Genomic DNA, 24092 nt, shown 5'->3' on the forward strand with positions numbered 1-24092 from the left:
TTGTTCATGTACGGGATTTTCATTTAATGTTAGACACCTATATAAATAACTATACATTGTAAATAAACTGGCTTAAAAAAAAATTAATTCAATTGAGTTTCTTGCCAGTTCTTCTCAATCGGATCTATATACCGAACTGGATGGTAGGGAAAAAAAATTATAATGTAAAAACATGACGTTCATAAGCGGCTAAAATGTCCTACATGAATAAATGATTTTTGAATTTTGATTAGAGTAGAAAAAGCCAAACATGGTCGTAGTTATCAGTTCTACTACAAAAACCGTAGATCCATGAGGACATGGAGGAACTATTCAAAGAGAGCGAAGTGCTTACTATTTATCTAAAACTACAAATAACAAATATTTCTAGACATGCTCCGCTACTATTACGTACTACAACGTGAATATACTCAAAATATTAGATAGTACTCCTCCCGAGCACGTATTGTCTTCATAATAATCGATCACAGTCAAACCAGGGGCTCTTAACTTGTTCACGATCAAAGATAAGTGTGTGAATTTTACGGATCACACCAGGTAGTAAATAACTTGAACTCTATGGTTATACTTGACTGACGTGAGTGAGGAGCGAATGAGGAGGAAGTTTGACTTAAGATATAAATCTGCGATCTAAGCTAGAAAGGATAACCCAGGAACAGTATGAGGGATACGCTTATTCCCATCCCCTGCAGCTATTGCTGACGTCTTCCGGAGATTTGTAAATGAAGAGTTCATGTTAAATTCCATATATAAGATGTTGTTACAATGTATACAAGATCTTATCTAGTCACAAAATGTGAATTAATTTAACTAATTATTTTTATTAGGATAAATATATAGATTTGATGTTTGGGCGCCCAACATTTAACATATTCCTTGCCTGATACCTCTTATAGAGGAGAACAACTTGTCGCGAGTGAGGATGTAGATCCGTCACCGGTCTTTTGTCACCGAGAGTTTGTTAACTGCTGTGCAGGCCATAACGCTTCCGGTGGTCAGGTTTCCGCGCTGAATATTTCTAGTTCTATTAAAGTATTGAAATGGTCTTCTGAGGAACGGCGCCTTATTCGATAAACTATATAACAGTATAGGTTACGACCATCATTATCAAGTGCTTCAAAATATCACATTTCGCGAGGCCATCTCTTTATTAAAACCGGACATTAAAGCGAATGTTTTATATACTCAAAAATTATATCTATAAACAGTTGCTGATATTAGATGTCATTTAATTTCTATCTAACTCGCTTAGAGTGAACATATGGATGACAGGATAGTGATGAGAACTGTTGACTCATCACAAGTTCAAACACTGATTACTCGTACCGATTAGAATCACCTATTAAAAGCGTATTTCTTATTCGAAATTTGCACAATTCACATTAACACACTACAATTGTAAGAGTTAAAAATGCACAGATGATTACTGATAGATCACGAATTTAAACTAAATAATTCTTCGTCGAAAGGTCGTTATCAGTGTTTGGGTTACTTAGTTCTCCCGGTGGTGATGTAAAAGGGGTTGTTTAGAAGCGGCGTGTCAGTGCCGGTCTACAGTAGTGAGTTAGCGTCGATTGGCGGCGCGTGATTGCGCAGCGCGTCGCGTATGTATCCGCTGATGTTGCTATCGGCGACCAAATGGAAGAAGAACAGGTGCTCGAAGCTCTTCAGCGAGATGGAACGAAGCGCCGGCAGTCGCAGCAGCAGCGAAGCGAAGCGACCCTCCTCTGTGCTGCGCGCCCGCCGACAGTACTCGTCCAAACATGAGAACATCTGCAAAGCAATTATGGACATTCAATATTTGTTTGTAATATTAATTACTTTATTCCACTTCTATGCGAGCGCAAGTTTCATAGAAACATGGACCATTAGCGGTCCAATTGATGCAAAATGATCATATTATATATCATATAATAACATTCAATAGACAAAAAGCAAAGGGGCAACTCCTTTGCAAGCTTGTCCACAAAAGTCGGCGATAATAATATAATAGACATAGTCAATCAGAAATACTTAAAACTTACCTTCTCTCTTAAAACTTCAACTTCCTGTCGATTTTTCAATCCTTTTACATCTGGAAATTAAAAAAATAAATTATTATTACTGATACACAGGACACCGTTTACATTTCTAAACAATTTGTACACATTTAAATGTGTTTCTGTTTGAATATAAATATTTCTAGACATTACTAAGATGCGACTTGTACTTATACATCCATTGCAACGATGGCCTAAACCGATATTCGAACCTTAGCGAGGTGCCGTCTATTAAAATATGCGTAAGGCAGAAGTTGATTCAGCAGTTAAAAGCCGCGTGTTCGGTTTGCCCTCTGCACCCGCCACCATTTTCGTCCGGTGAAGTTCTAAAGGTGTAAGTACATAGCAATATATTGAGAACATTGAATAATACAAAATTTCGTGATGATAATCATTTTAATTACCATTCATCTTAAAGCTATGTCTATACAAAAAATATAACTTAAATTTAGTCAGATAATTAGTGAACATCATTATATATCATCTCACAACCGCTGCAACACCATCATCATAAATTCAAACCCATCCAAATAATAATATCATTGTTCAACATTTTCCTTCAATACAACAGAAACACTGGTTACCAATATCAACAAAATAGAATGCCATGAAAACTTCACCATTTATTCATACATAAATAACCTACATGTAAATATTTTAATTTATTAAACTAGCCATAAACATCTCGATAATAAGAGTTCTATTGTATTGAGCTCCCTATGTACGCTTCTATCTGTCATGAATATTAGATACAGTTACATAAAAAATAATTCACCATAATCCATGCTATTCAACAATTTTGTAATTCAATTAATTATTATGTTCTACATTTTTATTAATACTGGTTATTTTTAAAAAAAAAATATCAGCTGAAATGCACATTTAGTCAAAAAATAAAAATAAAACTGGCCTAATTATAACAATAACCATGATATTTGTTACTCGACACTACATAGGCCATCATTAACATTTGTCCATCACTCCATTGGTGATGTATATATTAATTAAAATAATGAATATAAGATATTAGATTTATATTGTACACAAAGGTATATTTACAGCTTTATATGTATAACTTATACTATAGAGAAAGTAACATATTTTCCATTGAAGAATATTTGTTATGCATATTTGATATGCAGTTGCACAATTGTAATGCAGGTAAAGCACCAAAAGTATGTTTTAAGTGAAATATATAATGACAATGTAAAATATATAAATGTTCTTTTAGAATTTAACTTTTTCAACAACAAATCTGTTCTTTCGTACAGTAATCTCGGACTGGACAATCCATTATATATATTAACATGTGCTTTGAAGAGATTTGGTAAAAGTTAACATTACGCGTATAATCTAGTATTATGTTTATAATAATTCACTATAGATGAACTACTTGACGAATAGAATTCTCTAATAAACGAACGACTAATTACATTAACATTAACACTACATAATAATAATAATAAAAGAGGCGGCCCCATTTACATTATCTAACCTGAAGTTCGCTCTTATATATGTAGTAGTATGCGACGCGCCCCTCGCGCTCGCATCGCCTGCTCCGCTACTATTACGTACTACAACGTGAATATACTCAAAATATTAGATAGTACTCCTCCCGAGCACGTATTGTCTTCATAATAATCGATCACAGTCAAACCAGGGGCTCTTAACTTGTTCACGATCAAAGATAAGTGTGTGAATTTTACGGATCACACCAGGTAGTAAATAACTTGAACTCTATGGTTATACTTGACTGACGTGAGTGAGGAGCGAATGAGGAGGAAGTTTGACTTAAGATATAAATCTGCGATCTAAGCTAGAAAGGATAACCCAGGAACAGTATGAGGGATACGCTTATTCCCATCCCCTGCAGCTATTGCTGACGTCTTCCGGAGATTTGTAAATGAAGAGTTCATGTTAAATTCCATATATAAGATGTTGTTACAATGTATACAAGATCTTATCTAGTCACAAAATGTGAATTAATTTAACTAATTATTTTTATTAGGATAAATATATAGATTTGATGTTTGGGCGCCCAACATTTAACATATTCCTTGCCTGATACCTCTTATAGAGGAGAACAACTTGTCGCGAGTGAGGATGTAGATCCGTCACCGGTCTTTTGTCACCGAGAGTTTGTTAACTGCTGTGCAGGCCATAACGCTTCCGGTGGTCAGGTTTCCGCGCTGAATATTTCTAGTTCTATTAAAGTATTGAAATGGTCTTCTGAGGAACGGCGCCTTATTCGATAAACTATATAACAGTATAGGTTACGACCATCATTATCAAGTGCTTCAAAATATCACATTTCGCGAGGCCATCTCTTTATTAAAACCGGACATTAAAGCGAATGTTTTATATACTCAAAAATTATATCTATAAACAGTTGCTGATATTAGATGTCATTTAATTTCTATCTAACTCGCTTAGAGTGAACATATGGATGACAGGATAGTGATGAGAACTGTTGACTCATCACAAGTTCAAACACTGATTACTCGTACCGATTAGAATCACCTATTAAAAGCGTATTTCTTATTCGAAATTTGCACAATTCACATTAACACACTACAATTGTAAGAGTTAAAAATGCACAGATGATTACTGATAGATCACGAATTTAAACTAAATAATTCTTCGTCGAAAGGTCGTTATCAGTGTTTGGGTTACTTAGTTCTCCCGGTGGTGATGTAAAAGGGGTTGTTTAGAAGCGGCGTGTCAGTGCCGGTCTACAGTAGTGAGTTAGCGTCGATTGGCGGCGCGTGATTGCGCAGCGCGTCGCGTATGTATCCGCTGATGTTGCTATCGGCGACCAAATGGAAGAAGAACAGGTGCTCGAAGCTCTTCAGCGAGATGGAACGAAGCGCCGGCAGTCGCAGCAGCAGCGAAGCGAAGCGACCCTCCTCTGTGCTGCGCGCCCGCCGACAGTACTCGTCCAAACATGAGAACATCTGCAAAGCAATTATGGACATTCAATATTTGTTTGTAATATTAATTACTTTATTCCACTTCTATGCGAGCGCAAGTTTCATAGAAACATGGACCATTAGCGGTCCAATTGATGCAAAATGATCATATTATATATCATATAATAACATTCAATAGACAAAAAGCAAAGGGGCAACTCCTTTGCAAGCTTGTCCACAAAAGTCGGCGATAATAATATAATAGACATAGTCAATCAGAAATACTTAAAACTTACCTTCTCTCTTAAAACTTCAACTTCCTGTCGATTTTTCAATCCTTTTACATCTGGAAATTAAAAAAATAAATTATTATTACTGATACACAGGACACCGTTTACATTTCTAAACAATTTGTACACATTTAAATGTGTTTCTGTTTGTGATTACTAACCTACATCAAGTACTTTATTTGCCACAATAGCTGTCTGTGACTATTATTTGCAATGCCAGTGGTGAATGTAAATCATATAACATGGTAAGCAGAGCTTGTTATCTTATGTATATACATAGAACAGACCGACAAACAATCACACTCATAAATAGAAATGTTGTCGCTACCAGCGGCAATGTCTAAACCACCACGCTAGACCACCCAGACCGTTAAACACGTCATTAACGATCATATAATAAAAGTATTCAGCATTATATCGACCTGGGTTAAGCAGGATGATGGCCTTGAGCGCGACGTACTCCGAGTGGTCCATGCGTAGTGAGCGCATCTTGAGCGACAGCTCCGACAGCACACGGTCAAAGATCTGCCCCACGCCAGCCTGCAGTGCCGAGTTGCGGTGCAGCGTCATGCCTGCAAATTTAATACAACTATACTAAGTAAAAATATTAATAACCAGTTTTTACCCACGCCTTCGTATGATATATAGATTAGGATGAATAGAGGCCCGTGATCTCCATTTTAGTTACTAGCAAATTTGATTGCAAATGATTAGGTATTATCATAAACTGCTATTAATAGAGTACTAGCTAGTTTCCGCTTGTCGTTTACTTTTTAAGGTAAGATAGCCTATGTACAATGAACGTTTCATTAAGATTCGTAAGGTAATAAACAGTCAGATAGATAAACATACTTTACCATTAATCATTTTATAATAGTATAGACAATTGGCAGTAAGCTAGACATAGTTTTTTGGCAGGGATGCCAGAAATACTTAAAATTATAGCTCATCGAATATACACATCTACCATATACATATAATAAAATTGAAGCGTCTGTTTGTAATATTGAAATAATGGTTTTTTACTACATGCATATGAATATTAATATGGTACATACACCAAAATAACATTTTTTACTATTTTTGTCTGTCTGTCTGTTTGTTCCGGCTAATCTCTGAAATGGTTGGATTTAACTTAGGCTACTTTTAGTTTAGAAAAATAAAGTTAGCATACAATATAATAACACTATAACAATAATAATAATATAACACATATATGTAGTAAGAACATACCTGGCATGAGACACATGAGCTGCGGTGGTGATGTAGTTCTCGAACCGTCCATATTGTCTCGTTCGTCATTCAAGTACTGAAAGAAATGTATTACATAATTATTATTTTAGATAGATATATTATTTAAGGAAATAGAAATACCTAAATTATATACATGATTAGTAAAAATTGTGTAAAAGAAACTTACCTCCATAGATCGCCAGGCGATTGCGAACAGCAGCAACTCATTCCAGGACGCTTTGATCAGCATGACCTGGTCTTCTAGCTCCAACTGTCCAAAATGGGGAATGTCTCGGGCCCACACTACCAGCGCCGCGATTTGTTTATTGCCTAGAAAGTAAGTTGTATAATTTTAAATACAAAACAAGTTTATAATCAGGTAAACGTTTTGTTTCCTTGTCATACAATCAGTCCTCCTAAGTATATCCTGAATAATACGAAATTCTAGAATTCAATTATGCATTCTTGTATATTTGTGTACAACGCCATCTAATGTTTAATTCAGAAAATATAAGTTTCAACTAAGGCCGCTAGATGGCGTCATAATACCGCTAGATGGTGTCATAATGCCGCTGGATGGCGTTATAGTGAATCTGAAAAAATATTATTAACAATAATCTTGCATTCTTGTGAACAGCGAAAATACATTTTTATTTTACTAATATAATGTTATTAATAAAGATTTATAACAACAGACGGTACTTATAATTTATTTAATGAATTATTTATACATAAATAATTGCAATCGTCACACAAACGTAATTACTTATGAACAACAATAAAATCTATATTGTTATAAGACTCACAAGTGTACTATGGGTGACCTAAAACAAGCAAAACATCAACAGTAGGTAATATTGTGTCATCAAATTATTATAATACCAACACATTCCATACAGGGGGAGTAATCGGTAAACGGCATTCCGTCGAGCATTCCGCATATTAAATATATTGAAAACTGTTTTCCGTCTGGCTGCCAAATTATAAATCACATCTATTGTGATATTCATAAGAATATATGCAAATCTGTGTGCGTGAGTATGTTTCGCCAATATTTGTTGTCAAGAATCAACTTACTTTGTAGGATGAGATATGTCAGATAAATTATACAGAAACTTCTTAATTCATAAAATAAATTGTCCTTAGAGCTGACAATGCACGTGAGATAAAGTCACATATTTTGATGTCTTTACTGCTATTCATGTAACTATAAGTTACGTTAAATAAAAGACGTTAAAAATTTCCATGGGCCGTAAAATATTTAGGTATAGTAACTTGAAAAATTCCCGTAATACTTCATTTTGAAACCAATATCATCTATTTTCTTCTAAAGTGATAAAAAAACAATGTAAGTAAGTAAAATAATAATTCAAAAGTATAATAATATTTATTGTCGTGATACTGCCTGTATCGGTTCAATAACACAACACTTCACTAACAAACAATACATTGAAAATCAATAGACAATATCATAATGCAAAAAAATGTCAGAATCTGTAATTTATTTATGTATACTTCACCAAGTATTTAATGTCAATAATTATTCATTTATACCGTATTGCAAATAAAAGATTGTATGGTAGCTAGCTACTAATCATAACTATTAATAAATACATTTATACATAAATATTTGACAGATAGAAACCAGTTTTTATATACAATTGATTAAAATTATTATAATTAGAACTGTACACGCGGCTTTGTTTACACAAACTAAATATATAAGATATTCGTGTATTAATAACTTGGGCCTACCTGTGTAATTAATGCAATTTAAATAAGTCCAGACCTAGTCATAATCATACAACCATCTGTACAATCTCTCACATTTATAACATCAGTCAGTAACATAATAAAATCAAAACTAATATCTTATATGACTCTTGAAAATATCTAAACTCAATATTGTTACTAAATAAAAACGTATATATACATATTTGATATCATGTAAAGTATTGGATGTTCTATTATTCAATATTACATTCTCTTCTCTGTGATATTACGTAGCCATCTATGAAACAACGTGTCAGATATATTGTGAATAATTCTAGAATGGGCACTATCATTTACACATAATTACCGTGGAATTTAATTAAAAGCTCTCGAGTCTCAGACAAACAATAATAACAAATGAAACGGCAAACAATTCACTCTCAAACAATAGAAATGTCTTAATTACAAATTGTTTTATATTTGATCTAGAAGCATATAAAAAGTAAATTATTTGAAGATGTATTCCTAGTAACCGTACGACGTTTATAATTTGAAAGTTATAGAACTTTAAATTTCCTGTTTCTAAAGGGCTGCCATCGACAACAGAAAATTAGACATAACTAAGGAGTATCAAATATCTGACAGAATAAAGCGAATAGTTCAATAGTGCACGTTTCACTGATCACAGTAGTGAAAAATTTATGATAATCATGTTGAATTCATACAATATTTCTTCAAAATTCATGATTAATCTGTCCTAAATTGTCCCTAATGACCTATTAATATATTTTTTTAAATTGAGTATTATTCTTTACGTTTAAGAATGGGGAAATTGCGATTCCTATCTAATGACACCTACAAACGATAAACACTTTCCTTTTTTAAATATTTTATGTTGTACTCTGAATACTGCTATTGGTTATGGGTTAAAATAAACAGAATATTGAATCTTCAATTATAGATAAGTAAACCTATTAATTATAGAAAAATCGATGTCTTGTAGACCATGACGTCAGGAGCAAACCAGTATTTAATTATGTATACATAATTATGTAGGTACATAAAATATATCTATGGAATTTTTATCATCTTAGCATCCAAATAGAGTTGTGAGCAATAAAACTTAGGACCGCAAGGACTTGAGGTCGTGTGTATATAATTGAATCAATCTCGGCAATAAAGCATAACTAGCGAATCGATTCGGTCCGAGACTCCGAGTTATATTCGCTGCTTCGTTCCAATTTGACTAGGCAACTCTGCTATTGATTGTGTTATATTTTATTTATTTCAAGATGGCATACTACATTGCACTTATATTTAGTTCAAATGTGTATTCATGTATTGGTCTATGTGTTTAAAGGTCTATTTTTATATCAATTGTTATAATATATCATTATTTCTTATGTATGTCTGTCAAAAGGTATTTATAATATGGGTCATGTAGCCTTAATTGAATAAAATAAATAAAATATAAAATTAAATTTAAAATAAAACTAGTTTTTTTTATTTATAATTGTATGTCAAAAGTCAGAGTGAAATTGAGAAAGGACATTTTTAGCCACTGAAATGTTTTTATCACTATCGCTTAATTCGTCCAGTTCGACGGTTAGTTCAGTTGACAAGAACTGGCAAGAAGCTGAACTGATACATTTTTATACATATGACTATCATTCGGCGTAATTTATATTAAAAAAAAACATTACACGACAACGTTTATTGGTAAGCTTAAATAATAAAATAAATAAATAAATTATTAATTCCCTTTTTTTTAATATATTTTTAAACTATTTATTAGGAATACTAATATCGTTTTTGAATCATCATAAACATTGCGTCAAGTGTTTCCAATTTTGAATTGTGGTGAATTATTATGAAGCATTGTTCGCGATTGCCATAGTACAGCTAATTTTATGTAGGGGTCAGTACAAAGACGCAGTTATTTGAGTAACATATTAGCTCGCGTCGTCACACCTCGGCTGTATCACTGCACCTATGTTCATTAAGGTTATTTGGGCTCCGCAACGTGTGATACAAAATAATTTTATATTACCTACCACGACATACCGTCTATCGTCTTCAACATAGGGTCAAAATAATTTTAAGTGCATGAAATAAACCTTTATAAAAACAAAAACATATTGACATAGTGGCATGATTTAAATTCCATATGTCGTAAGTTCGTCGTAAGTTTGAACTTGCCCGATGGTGGAAAAACCGAAAGTCGGCGATAGGTTCGCCTAATTTATACCTACTTAGCTACATAAGAAGATCATCACGACTTTTAACAACCCGATCTGGTATAGCTGTCGTCAAGATCAAGATCAAGAAGATATTTGCTATAAAGAAGTGTCATCGGAATTTATGTATTGCGTTACTTATATTTGATGTCGCCCGATTAATCTTGATATACCGACCTCATTATTTATGAATTGATAACCAAGTAGTGTGTTTATTTAACACGTATTTCAATAACTTTATTATATAATTTAAGACTTCTACAGCACCTATTTTAAGTTACAGTACCTAAGTTTCCAATAAAAGTCGATTAACTTGTCGGGTTTCTTGGAAACTCAGTATATATGTATATTTTAGGTATAGAGCTGTTATAGACATTAATTACTTGAAATAATAATTACAGCTAACAATAAACCTTGCTTTATGTAAGAACAAATAGTCTAAGTAAAAATAAATGATAGGTCTATATGGTTAAAAAAACCGCCTATCAACGACACATATCTAGTAATAAGGTCCTGTACTCACCACACAAGCATGTATACTGAAATTCATGCTAGTGTAATGAGAATTGGACCTTTAACTCGTATATTTTTAAACAAAGACGTAATAGAATTTAAGCCAACAACTATGGAGCGAGTATAAACAGTTCGCTATCGAAATAGACAAGCTTTAAAAATTCATCAGTATTGACAACAAGCAATTATTATTTGAGCGGTAAAAGAGACTGTATTTGACGATGTAATAACCCACAAGTTTTCTACTTAATGGGCTATTATATTAAAGTACATACATTACAAGACTAGACCTATTTGTTAGAAGTTATAAATGTCTTTTTGAAAGCTTTGTTGAAAAGATTTAATTTAATATCAAAAAAGAAAAAAGTGGTAAAGTACAAAATTGATTATCCTATCCTATACATGAACTAAAGTCAAATAGACATTGCTTCAGTTACAGCTGCTGCCGTATAAAACTCAAACTCAATTATCTATGTAAGTAATGTAAGTAATAATCAATAATAGCTAACCAGCGCAACTTCGTCCGTATTACACTTACTTGAAATTTATCATAATATTTCGGCAAATTTATATACCTAATATGTATTAAATTATAGGTTATTTAAATATATATGTTACTCTAATGTATTAGCTATATTACTGCAAAGTTTCATCAAAATCCGTTTAGTAGTTTTTGTGTGAAAGAATAAGAAACATCTTACCAAACCTTCGCGTTTATAACATTAGTAAGAAGTAATATTTATATTTCGTAATTTAAAGTTTTAACTAATAATATACAAGCGAAGGAATGTTTTATATACTACAGTAGAATTAATGACACTAATACTGGCTGACAAATAATAGGATTTTATCATTTTTTAATAGACAAATAGTATTTTCCTGATACTCAACTAACTTATTTCACAGTTGAATAGAATGGAAAAAAAATTACTCATAAATAACTACTATATTTCTGTGGATGCGTATGTAAACCTGTTTATATATTAAGAATGTATTGTATATATTTCCAAATAAAAGATATTCATTTTTTTTATTCTGTCATGGATTAACAAAAGATCAATATAGTAAAACGGACGTTTTAATGTATACATATTACTTACCTATCTGACACAGGCTGGATACAGGTGCCCGGAACTTAGCAGGCACGTTGCTTTCGGAGCTCACGCGAAGGAACTGGAACTCCTCGCTGGTGTCCGCCACAAGGGCCTCCATCTCCAATAACCGCTCGATTGACAATTCCTGTACATTATTAAAAGATTTTAACAAACAAGTGCCAAAATAAAACATAAAAGGCTTATATTTCGAAATTTTTATAATTTATGGGTACTTCCACAATTAAGATATATTTACACTCAAATGTACAATTAATATTAGTAAATTATGCTAAAGAATTTGCTTTGAGCGTAAATTTTCAGCTCGAAATAAGACACTGTGATTGAATTATTTCAGACCAAAGTTCGGAATACTAGGTAAAGTTTTGTTAAATTTATACTCGCTAAAGTTTCTAGATAAAATTTATGTCGAAAATCAGGCGTTGATAAAAACCGCATAGTATTTTAACATGTATAATCTATATATATGCATATATAAATTGAAAGTAAATATGTTACTTCAAATATGTCAAACAACCACAATATTTATAAGAACATAACAGAGGTTTTAAACCTCAGGGACATGAATGAGATCACAATAACAGAAAATAAGTACCTATATTATCTATAAAGGGTAAGTGAGGTGGGTTGATTATATCACTACTAATGTACGGCAATAACAATTTTTCATGTCGAAGGAAATTGGATTTAATGATATGCGATTTAATGTCCCGAGTACTTACTACAATAGCATTGCTGTTATTAAATTCTTATGGAACCTGTTAGTGGATCAACACCTGCTCGATACGTTTACTCACCCACCCTTCTTAAGGCCAAAAAAAATCAAGACAATTGTACTAATTTATTTAAAAATTCGTAATCCTAGATAAAGTTTATGTGGAAACAAGTACAAGGCCTGACAAGACCGTATATTTTATATTATTGAGATTTGATGATTGAGAGAAGATTATATAAGAATTTATATCTTTATTCCTCATGATTCAGAGTTTCGAAAGGTTGTGTTTTTGATGGTCGAAAGAACAGTGTATTTTCGCACATATGGGGTCAGTCACACGTAGAATACTCATGAAACTGAACTACTTTTACCAAGAAATATGGTAGAATATCAATTATGATCTTTCACATACAATTGAAATATCAAAATTGATCCTAGCAAAATAAAGACAGTTTTTAAAATACTTTTCATTTAATTTCGTTTTACGTCTTTGGAAATATCGTCGAGTTTCATCAATAGTTTGATGATGTAGCTTTCGGGCTTAGTATTTACAAATAACCCTGCATACAAATATTGACTTAATAAATAATACCAATAGCTAATAAGATCACACAAAAAATAATATTTGATTCAACTGTACAAATATAAATTGAACAATTTTCGTTGATGTTCTAAATTACATCATCGACAGCTCTTAAATAATATATAGTAATGTGACATCTGTTAAAGTTGGTAAAGTGTAATTAAAATGAAGTCACATCTAGATTTGGAGGATTGCGTGGTCATGACATCATATCTCCACCGTCTATTTCTAGGGCTCATAGTAATCAAATAAATTGCCTAGTCTTTCAATGAACGATTCTCCTTGGTGAGCTATCATTACGCACTTCCTTATCGAGATCGGGATTGACGAGGTTACAGGGAACGTGTCGTTCATATTACATAGACCAAGATTAGTTATAAAGGATAAAAAATGGTTACAAATACAAATCCCCATTTTTTTATATTTTCAGTAAATTATGCTAAAATATTATTGACAACTTTGGATGTTTAGCACAATTTTAATTAAGTACTAGAACACCGTGCATTTAATTTGGGATTTCATAAGAAAATATTTTACTACTATTCGAATTACATACATAAAATAGATATCTACTGCCATCACCTGGAAGTACGGATGTAATCATATTTAATCCAACATGAACACTACTACTACTACTACAGTTTTCTATCATAACCGGAGATTAATTTAATTGATATTAACACATACGGTACCTACGGAAGAATACCTAAGTTGTTAAATCCTGGACGAGCAGGATTTAACAACTTAGGTATTCATCCGTAGGTACCAATGTGAATTTATATCACAAGTTGTTTATGAATTCGTGTATGCGAATCTAATGCGATCGGCTAACGCCTTATTATAAAGAACTTCGATATACTGCCTTATGGTTTAATTTGACCACTGATATATGTAATGTTTAATGTTAATCAAAGAAGATTGCAATAAAACGACAGCAACCAGTACCAAAACGACAAGCTATCAGCATACAATACGTATTCGCCAAATACAAATGCCGCTGCGTCATTAACTTCGCAAAAAAGCAACACGATGTGAGATCGATAAGTTGAAAGACGCAGTAAACAATGAATTCTGTGCCGAATCACAGCTCAAGCGTTTCTACTACACTCGTTTTAATTAGCGATTTAATTATGAGCTATTAGCACAATGTTTAATTAAGGCGTAAGAGAGGAGAACAGATTAAATATTAATTATTTGCTTGCGGCAAAAGACTCGAGGTAGAAATTATTAAATTTCCATTCTGCAAGAACAAGATACAATGCATAGATGTACGACATAGGTAATTTCAATAGTATAAAAAAGTTAGGTATTTATTGATAGCAATACTAGAGTACTATCTGTAATAATTTTATTAATCCTAAACACTATTTTAATACAAAATTGTTAGGATCTCCGAATCTCTAGTTAGTGGAAAAGTGCTGTACGATTTAATTTATGGGCTAATATTAACACGCAAAGCACGCGCCGTTGCGTTAATCTACATATATGTCCATCTATGAATCAGCAAGTTTACTCTAAAATCTTATCTCAACATTCGATGATCGATTACTGTCCAATCCAACATTTTTTTCATGATATATGACACTAGTACTTATGTAATTCAAGAATATGAAACGCAATACTAAATAGATATAGTAATTACATAGAGGTAGAATTGGCTGGTAAAGAAAGTAAATGTAGTGAGGTGTTCTTACTTGTACTGAGCTGCTCGGATGGGCATCCTCGGTCCCCCTAGCGGCGCGCTGCCGCTCCTCCTGCACGGCTTCTCGTTTCATGCCACATGACAGGCATTTTTGATATCGGCAAAATTGGCATCTGTTCCTTTGCCGTTTGTCAATAATACAATTTCGCTCCTCGCGACAAGCATAAGAGAGATCCTTTCTCACAGTCCGCTTGAAGAAACCCTTGCAGCCCTCACAACTGAAAATAGAGGTTATAATCGTTTATTTTTTTCCTCTGTGTGTTGGACATTCTTATTATTTTATAACGTAATGTGGACGCAATATTTAAACTACAGTGAATGTCCCGACGCAGAACCGTTCCTTACTAGCTAATCTAATTACATATATATATAAATATCTATTGTCGTTCTTCTCATATCATAAAGTTTCTTCATATAAATGAATAACATATTTCCTTTATTTGATTTGTTGCTTATTCACAATGGATATTAATATCCTAATATTTTACTGAAAACAAACTAATATGAAGTCGATTTATATAAAATTAAATGAAGAAAATTACATATATTTCAAGTAAAAAATTAAATAATATTCTCTGTTACAAGTCAAGAAACACAGATTGTAGAGCGGGCGATGTCAACGATATGTAACGTAACAATGAAACATTAAAGTCATTAGGATGAATAAAGTTGTCTGCATTTAACATCATCATATAACTTTACCACATTTTTGTCAGGTTTAGTACATATTTTACACATTTACATATAGATAGGTATATCAAACGTGAACAAAAATAGATTATTATTTAATGGTTATAGTTGAGAGAGGATCCTTGATTGAGAGAATACAGTAAATTAAAAATATTTAAATATATCAAAAGTATTTTATATGTAATTGGAAACGCAGTTCTCGTCGGATGAAAGCAGCATTCCTCGCTTGCATGAAGGAAATGCCAGTGTAAACACTCATGAGTAACCATTCCTTAGGAATTTGGTGTTATGGTAGACATAACACCCTGTAAGCATTCTATCATTTTAAAACCATACCACTTCAAAACAAAACAGGTTTTTTGCAAGCTTCTGGAAGAAGAATTAGATGAGACTGAGGTTTTCATGTAGATTTCTATGATCAAAGTTTCCCTTTGGTAAATAGTTGATTTACTATTTTAGTAGATTTAATTTTCAATTTTAATTTATCACTACTAATATTTAATAGATATACAGTTTATAGCCCATAAACATCGCATTTATAGCACACCCTCAACTTTTATAATTCTACCCATATCATTACATATTCCACTATAGACATTACTAATATAATAAAACATATTGATTTTACATAATTTTTATGATACCTGTGATAGGACGCTGAAGTTTTGGTACAATTATTCAGTTCATATAATGTCACGGATGTATTAACTTGATTACATATTTACCACGCGCAATATACTAAATGACAAAAACTACTCTTTTATCTTTAATTATCTACTCGCCCCGGCTTCGCACGGGTGTACAATGGTGTACATGTATTATATATATAAACCTTCCTCTAGAATCACTATGTATGAAAAACCCGCTTCAAAATCTGTTGCGTAGTTTTAAAGATTTAAGCATACATACGGACAGACAGCAACAGCAAGTTTATTTTATACTATGTAATGATAATTTTGTTTTATTTCATGTTTTTCACTTTAATACATTTTTTTCACAATTAATGTATTCTCGCATACAATACTGTTATTTAAACAAAGGAATCAAAATGTAATCAAATACCACAGGCTATCATTAATTTTGTTTGATGTCGCCGCTAAAAACCATCCTTAAACCAATATAATATAACAGATATTCAATTTGCACAGACATTAATTACACAAAACCAAAATCGATTAAGGTGTGTATAAATATATTTACTTACTGCGTAGTTAAATTCCCAACGCATTTTATTAAGATTGCCGTAAGATTCAAAATTGAACGTAATATTTCAAACAAATTGAAAGAAGATAAAATCAAAGGGTGTAATCATAAAAAGATTTGTGAAAATTATTCAGATTCTCACAGAAACTCAACCGTAAAAGGTGTTATTTTTTACACCTGACAAGGTCGCTTTGCAGTAAGCAACAGATATTGGCAATTAAGATTCATATATATATATACCTATATATATATTTGTACTGTAAGTTACTTTAGAGCTTAATTAACACAACTAATTAAACACAATTAAAACCAGTTTATGAGTTGAAGTAAAATTTAATGGGTAGATAATAATATTCGAATTAACTAATCTAAATTATTATTAACTACTTAGAGTTATAATATCTTAGCAAACTGACAAAATAAAGTCCATAATGGATATTCACATATTGGAGTTTCATTTAATGAGTTCTAGTTAAGTATAAAAATCTTTGTTACTGAATTTTGACGAACTTGCTTGGTGTTATTGTAACCTTTTTCATCACTTATTATAAAATGCCGAAATTCAACCTAATATATAAATCAACTATCGATCCACCTCGGCAAGAGTATAAAGTGTATGTGAGGCTGTATGTACCATACGTCTGTATTTTACTTATGAACCTTCCGGAAGAGATTCTCTAGACAAATTCTAGTAAAACCCATAATTAGATCAGAATCCGTTGCTTGGTTTAAAAGTATACAGGGAAACAGAATGATGAAACCAGTGATTTTGCTGTATAATGTCCCTAGATATATTATATAATTATAGACTTACTTAAATAAAGATAACTATAGATAATAAATAATGACATCTAAAATTACTAGAGTTAAATAGTGAAACGTCTTTAATTCTGCACAGTTGCTCCTGTAATATTCTATCCTACAAACATTAAACCATAGTAAAAAAAAAATCAAATACTAAATCGCTTTAAGAGATTTAGTGCATTACAAACTAGAAAGGGCATTTGTAGAGTTTAAGCGTATATCAGGGTGACACTTCTGGTGATACAAGCGTCTATATACTACTATAACTAATATAGTTTACGATTAAATGTTTATCTGCCACTATTGTGGTATAAAAAACTATACATGTATGATGTATCTGAAGATTGTAGGTAGAAATAGATTATTTATTATTTAATTTTATTATTACACTTTTCCTCACAAGATTTATTGAAGTACGTACGGAAAATCATTGATTTTCCCTCTAGTCATTATCAACTTCTATACTGCTAAGACTGCCGACTGATAATTTTACATAAGAATGGTTTAAAAACATTTTATAGGTCATTAGAGAATAGTACAACGTAATTCGGAAAAGAAAACGGTGATATAAATAGTTACACGCGCACTATGTATGTATACATACTACCTACCCAGTATATACACACGTGCCAAAGAATGAGTTTACGAGTACATCTCATCACATATCATGTAGACGCGTATATAATTTACCTCGACTATGAAAAACTTAAAATATTATAACCATTACACATAATGTTGATGAATTTATATCGGCGTCGGTGCTTTAGCATAGCGCTTTAATTCCGATGGTCGCGGGTTTGAGGAATCAAACCCGGAATCAGGAATAAAACGGCGTATAAATGTGTATTCATGACTATGATTGTTTGTATCAGTCTGGGCGTTTTCTAAGGAGCTATTTACATTTTTTTTAATTTTTCATTGGGTCATTAATATAACTATATAAGCAAAATAACACATTCAATTCGAACTCTGATTTATATCATAAATTCAATAGTTGCTGAGCACTATTTAATAAAAATAAAATATTGACATTATCGATATTAAAAATGAATTCATGTATCATAAAGAAATAAAAAGTGCGTTTGCTTATGTTTTAAGCAATTCTAATGAAATTGATCAAATACGTATTTGAAATGGATGAGATATGGGTAGACAAATTTTTGTACTAATCGATCATGTTCACGAGCGAGTAGTTGCAAGCAAAATCTGGTATAATTATAATGTATAATACAGTTAGAACTAATGCCGGATTTCTGTTGAATTAATTAAGTCTAGTAACTCACACTTCCATTGGAAAACCTTTACAAATTGAGGTCTTTATTACATCCGAAACTAACAAATTTCATTTGAGGTGTATTTTAATTGTTATAGCCCAAGAGCCCACGACTGCCAGACATACGTCATTTTAATAAACGTGAAAGTTCTTGTATGTGTGTCCCCAACACAGGTAAGAACGATCCCCAAATATGAAACCTGGATCGTGGTTCCTTTGGCAGGTACCAGGTAACAAAGTGTATATATTTGGAACAGAAAAATTCCAACCCCCCGCCGGTCCCCCCTAAACTATACTAAACTATACGTCAAACCAAATTCGAAATTTATATATATTATTAAGAAACTCCATATTTTCAATATTGTCGCTTTAAGTACATCCGAAACTAACAAATTTCATTTGAGGTGTATTTTAATTGTTAGACCCCTAATAACTATACTATTTTATTCACTATTGTATGTTATTGAGGTATATATTTGGAACGAAAGAGTGGATAATTGAAAATAAGTTTTAATACATTTCGCTGAAAGTTCAGTTTCAAGAGACACAAAAAAAATGTGTTATAATTATTTCTGTTATATTCTGTTATATTACTCTCGAATTTGATATGAAATTGTATACACCGTTGTTACCCAATATACGGTTTCAATGAGTCTGGTATTAAACTGAACTCTCAATAATATATATAAATTACAGCTTTACAGTTTGCAATTGAACCAATGAAACAGGCTATTTCTTTAATCTAAACATTTCAAACAAAAATTTTAGCTATAGATTAACATAAACCAGCTGCTGATCATCAGATGATTTGCAAGTAAAAAGTTATAGATTTCTGCCATTATAACTATAATTTTAATTTAGATGTTCTAGATATGATATTTGATCAGACGTCTTCAATTCCAAACTACAAAGGTTGGTCGCACATTTAACAAAAATAAATAAATTTCAATCTAGGTGAAATAATATTTAAAATAAAAAACTGGAGCAAAATGGAAGTTCGGGAGTTACAGATACAATCGGAGACAGATATACAAACACGATTTTTGTGGCTGGGTTAAAAAACTTACTTAATCTACTATACCTATAACACCTAATTAAGTGTGTTGAGGTCGCAAGGTTGTGATATTGGACTCGTATGATTTTTATAACATGATAGGTACACAATTTTTTCCTAAATTTCTTAATTTTTAACACTTAAAATAACGAATTTGGTATGATTTTTTTACACCTTTGTTAAAGGAACCACGATCCAGGTTTCGTGTTTGGGGATCGTTCTTACCTGTGTTTTCTGAAAGTTCAGTTTCAAGAGACACAAAAAAAATGTGTTATAATTATTTCTGTTATATTCTGTTATATTACTCTCTAAACTGTACAGTTTGCAATTGAACCAATGAAACAGGCTATTTCTTATATATTGAAATCTGTATAGAAATGTATATATACAAAATCATAAACTAAAGATTATTACGACGTCCTCCTTGTCTATGGGTAATATCTTTTCAGGTATTAACTTATTATTTAATTTAAAATAAGGTTACAATTCTTGTTTAATTGGCTAATAAAGTTTATTATTATTATTTAATAATAATAATAATAAACTTTAAGGTAGTACTCCTTACTTAATAGTAAGGAGGACTACCATAATTATAACCTCTTACTAATAATATTGATAAAATGGAATTCAATGTCTGTTTGTAAAATGGAATCTACATAATTATACACAGTCGCGTTGTCAATGTAAGATAGGTAGACACCTTATTACCTGTCGATGGCGTCAATTCACTATAAAGAATTCTCAAGGTGAAAATGAAGTGTCTTTTGCATGGAATTATTTACCGACAACCGACGATCGATAGAATTGTAAATTGCTTCGATAATGTATAACAGTATACCTACATAACGCCCGATAATACCAGATTCTATCGCTACCTACCTACTTGGCATAGTTTAAACGCCCGTCCCACGCACAACTACTAAGTACTACAATACAATAATTATTTTTTATGAGAAATAAGGTGTAAAATCTTTAATTTTGCGCATGCCATTGTAATATATTAACACGCGATCTGTACATGTAAATAATTTATTTTTTCTTGTTCTTCATTTCAAACTAATTAGAAAAGCTATAGGATTAGTAGTACATCGTACCATTGTCCGTATTTTATTTGAATAATACAAATTACGAATATCCCTTGTATTAATATAAGTGCTTATTACTTATTTTTTATGCATGGTAAAATAAGCTCAACAACATACTTTGAAACTCGCACTGGTACTCTGAAGAATAGATATTTTTTTGTGATACTTAACTAAAAATCTAGTACAACGAGTTCTATTCATCTTTCTCAAAGAAATAAGATATAAAATATTTTAGATGTAATAAATTTATGAAGATTTTATAGAGAGCTCAGCCACGTAATTAATATGGAATGATCAGCTTTTTATGAAATCTCCAAAAACTGTGTATCCATATGTATGTATATTAATAAAACTGAACTACATTTCTCAAGAAAATATGTTGTCTTGAGAAATGTAGTTCAGTTTTATTAATAGTGTCGACGTGTTTTTAATTGTATGCCCTTCCTTGTATAATATTAATAACAATGCGAGATGCTGAGATTTTCACATAGGTACCGTCTATTCTATTTTTATCATAATTATAATGTGTAATAGAGACTAGACTACAGTTTACCTACGCATTCAGATATTATGTAAATATACAGAAGCATTATAAAACGAGAGCATCTGATTCTACTAAACATTTCTGATATAAATATTGGGCTTCAATTAGGATAAATCAATAAACTTTGGTTAATCGTACTACACTTCTGCCAATTATAAACATTTTTTTTTAAATAATGTTATGAATTTATAAAATATTAGCTGACCCCGCAAACGTTGTTTTGATATATGAATTAAAATGTCTGTTATAAAATTAGGGTTAATGCTACAAGGGCTAATTATATGCTAAAAGGGAAAATTTTGGGTTGTATGTATTTTTCCATGCTAAATCATAATAAAATAAAAAAATATTTAGGGTAGGACAAACTTAGGGGCATGAAAAATAGATAGTAGCAGATTCTCAGACTTACTGAATATGCATATAAAATTTCATAAAAATCGGTCAAGCCGTTTCGGAGGTGTATGGTAACTAACTTTGTGACACGAAAATTTTTAACCTTATATACTTGTGCGAAACAATTATTCTTTTTTAAAGTTTGTGTATTTTATTTTTATACATGGGAAAATGGTACATTTTTCCAGACTGACATTTTTTCTAATTCCTTCTGCGTACAATAAATTATTATTGATATTATTAACACCATCAATATATTTAATATATGAAAAATATTTTGAGATGGAATTTGTGATATTTATTTTCCTTGTTCGTCTATCGTCTGCAATATGAGAGCTAAAATCTAATATTTCGTTGTAAGCGGGCGTAAATATTTGCCCTATTGATATCTATCTATGGATATGTCCTTACTAGGGTTCATGATTTCTCGAGCTTTTCAATTTCTCGGGTCTCGAGAATTCTCGAGGTTAATTTCTCGGGTCTTCTCGGGTTGTCGAGAAATTTACATTTACGTACGTTTTCTCACATTATTTGGTTCCAATAACGTCAAAAAACTCAGTGGTTTAATTTGTTACGAAAACCACTGCATTTTTTGTTAAATATTAAATATAAATTTAACTATAAAATTAATTATAAAACCCTTATTGGATTGGTATATTTAAAAACATTATACATATTTTGAATAAGCAATTTTTTTTTAAAATACTGAAATATATAAAATTACATATGAAATTAGCGTTTTGTCGTACTGGCCACTTTGATCTTAAATATCTCCTCTTTGGTTAGAAATTTCAATTTTAATTTATACGGCTATTCACTCATGCATTTGTTTTTCGAAAACCGTAATACATATGCTTGGTTTTTTCTTTGGGTCACTCAGCTTACAAAATGGAAAACTTAAAATATCGCGTCATTTACAAGTACGAGTACGAGTTCCGCCATGGCACTAGTGCTGCAGAAACGGCTCGAAGGATTAATGATGTGTATAGTGGTGGTGTCGCAAAAGAAAACACAATGCATTGTTGGTTGCAACTTTTTCGTTCTGGAAATTTCGACCTGCAAAACAATCCCCGTGGGCGGCTGGAGTCCAAGGTTGGTAATGAAGGATTGAAGGCAATTGTTATAGTAGATCCATCGCAAACCACGTCCGAGTTAGTTGCAGGTTGCGGTGTTAGTGACAAAACTGTATTAATCCACTTGTAGCAAATTGGGAGGGTGAAAAAGCTTAAAAGGTGGGTCCCTCATGAATTGAGTAGACAATTCGCGTTTCGATCCACAAACGCGCGTAGACTGGTGCGTTACATTAGTCAACCGGCATAATAATAAAGGGATTTTAAACCGAATCATTACCTGTGATGATGTGGATCTTGTATGATAATTGGAAACGCTCATCGCAATGGCTGAACCCTGGCAAACCAACCAAAACCTGCCCCAAGCGAAAATTGACCCAAAAAAAGTTACTTGCGAGCGTTTAGTGGACTAGTTCCGGTGTTCTTCACTTCAGCTTTCTTAAATCTGGCTAGATGATTACGGCAGATGTGTGTTGTCAGCAATTGAGAAACCATAATGGTAAAGCTAGCTACTAAACAACCGAGGCTGGTCAATCGCCGTAGGCTACTGCTGCTTCAGGACAACGCTAGACCACACACTGTACAACTGACATTTACCAAATAAGAAGAGATTCAATTGTAATGTCTAAGACTTTACAATTGCTCCCCGGATCTTGCTCCAACAGATTACCATTTTTTTCGAAATTTGGATAACTGATTGAGAAAACACTCAAATCCGATGGGGCAGTCCAAAGTTCAAAGATTTTATTGATATGTACAAATGTTCCCGTTCAAATGTTTTTTCAGTAAAGGGATCAATGAAGTACCTATGAGATGGCAAAAGTGCATAAATAGCAATGGTACATAGTTTGATTAAATACACATGTTATATTTTGAAAAAAAAAAAAAACTTCAGGATACTCCTTTACAAAACACCACTTTCATATGTTA

The 24092-nt window shown here is 32.0% G+C and overlaps 1 protein-coding gene across 3 annotated transcripts in view; it reads right to left on the minus strand.

The window, feature by feature from the left end:
• Window positions 1-2425: 2425 nt before the first annotated feature.
• Window positions 2426-24092, minus strand: part of LOC131852705 (protein ultraspiracle homolog) — a 51204-nt gene continuing 29537 nt past the window's right edge. For all 3 annotated transcript variants that reach the window (XM_059203422.1, XM_059203420.1, XM_059203421.1), the window contains 7 exons: window positions 15039-15264; window positions 12035-12173; window positions 6659-6801; window positions 6472-6547; window positions 5661-5810; window positions 5245-5294; window positions 2426-4993 (listed from right to left, as the gene is read on the minus strand). In XM_059203422.1, coding sequence (XP_059059405.1) covers window positions 4772-4993; window positions 5245-5294; window positions 5661-5810; window positions 6472-6547; window positions 6659-6801; window positions 12035-12173; window positions 15039-15264 — 1006 coding nt within the window. In that variant the 3' untranslated portion in view covers window positions 2426-4771. The remainder of the gene's footprint in view (window positions 4994-5244; window positions 5295-5660; window positions 5811-6471; window positions 6548-6658; window positions 6802-12034; window positions 12174-15038; window positions 15265-24092) is intronic.

The sequence above is a fragment of the Achroia grisella genome, unplaced genomic scaffold (genome assembly GCF_030625045.1).
Source record: "Achroia grisella isolate CSIRO2021 unplaced genomic scaffold, CSIRO_AGI_Agris_v1 utg856, whole genome shotgun sequence".
Lineage (NCBI taxonomy): Eukaryota > Metazoa > Arthropoda > Insecta > Lepidoptera > Pyralidae > Achroia > Achroia grisella.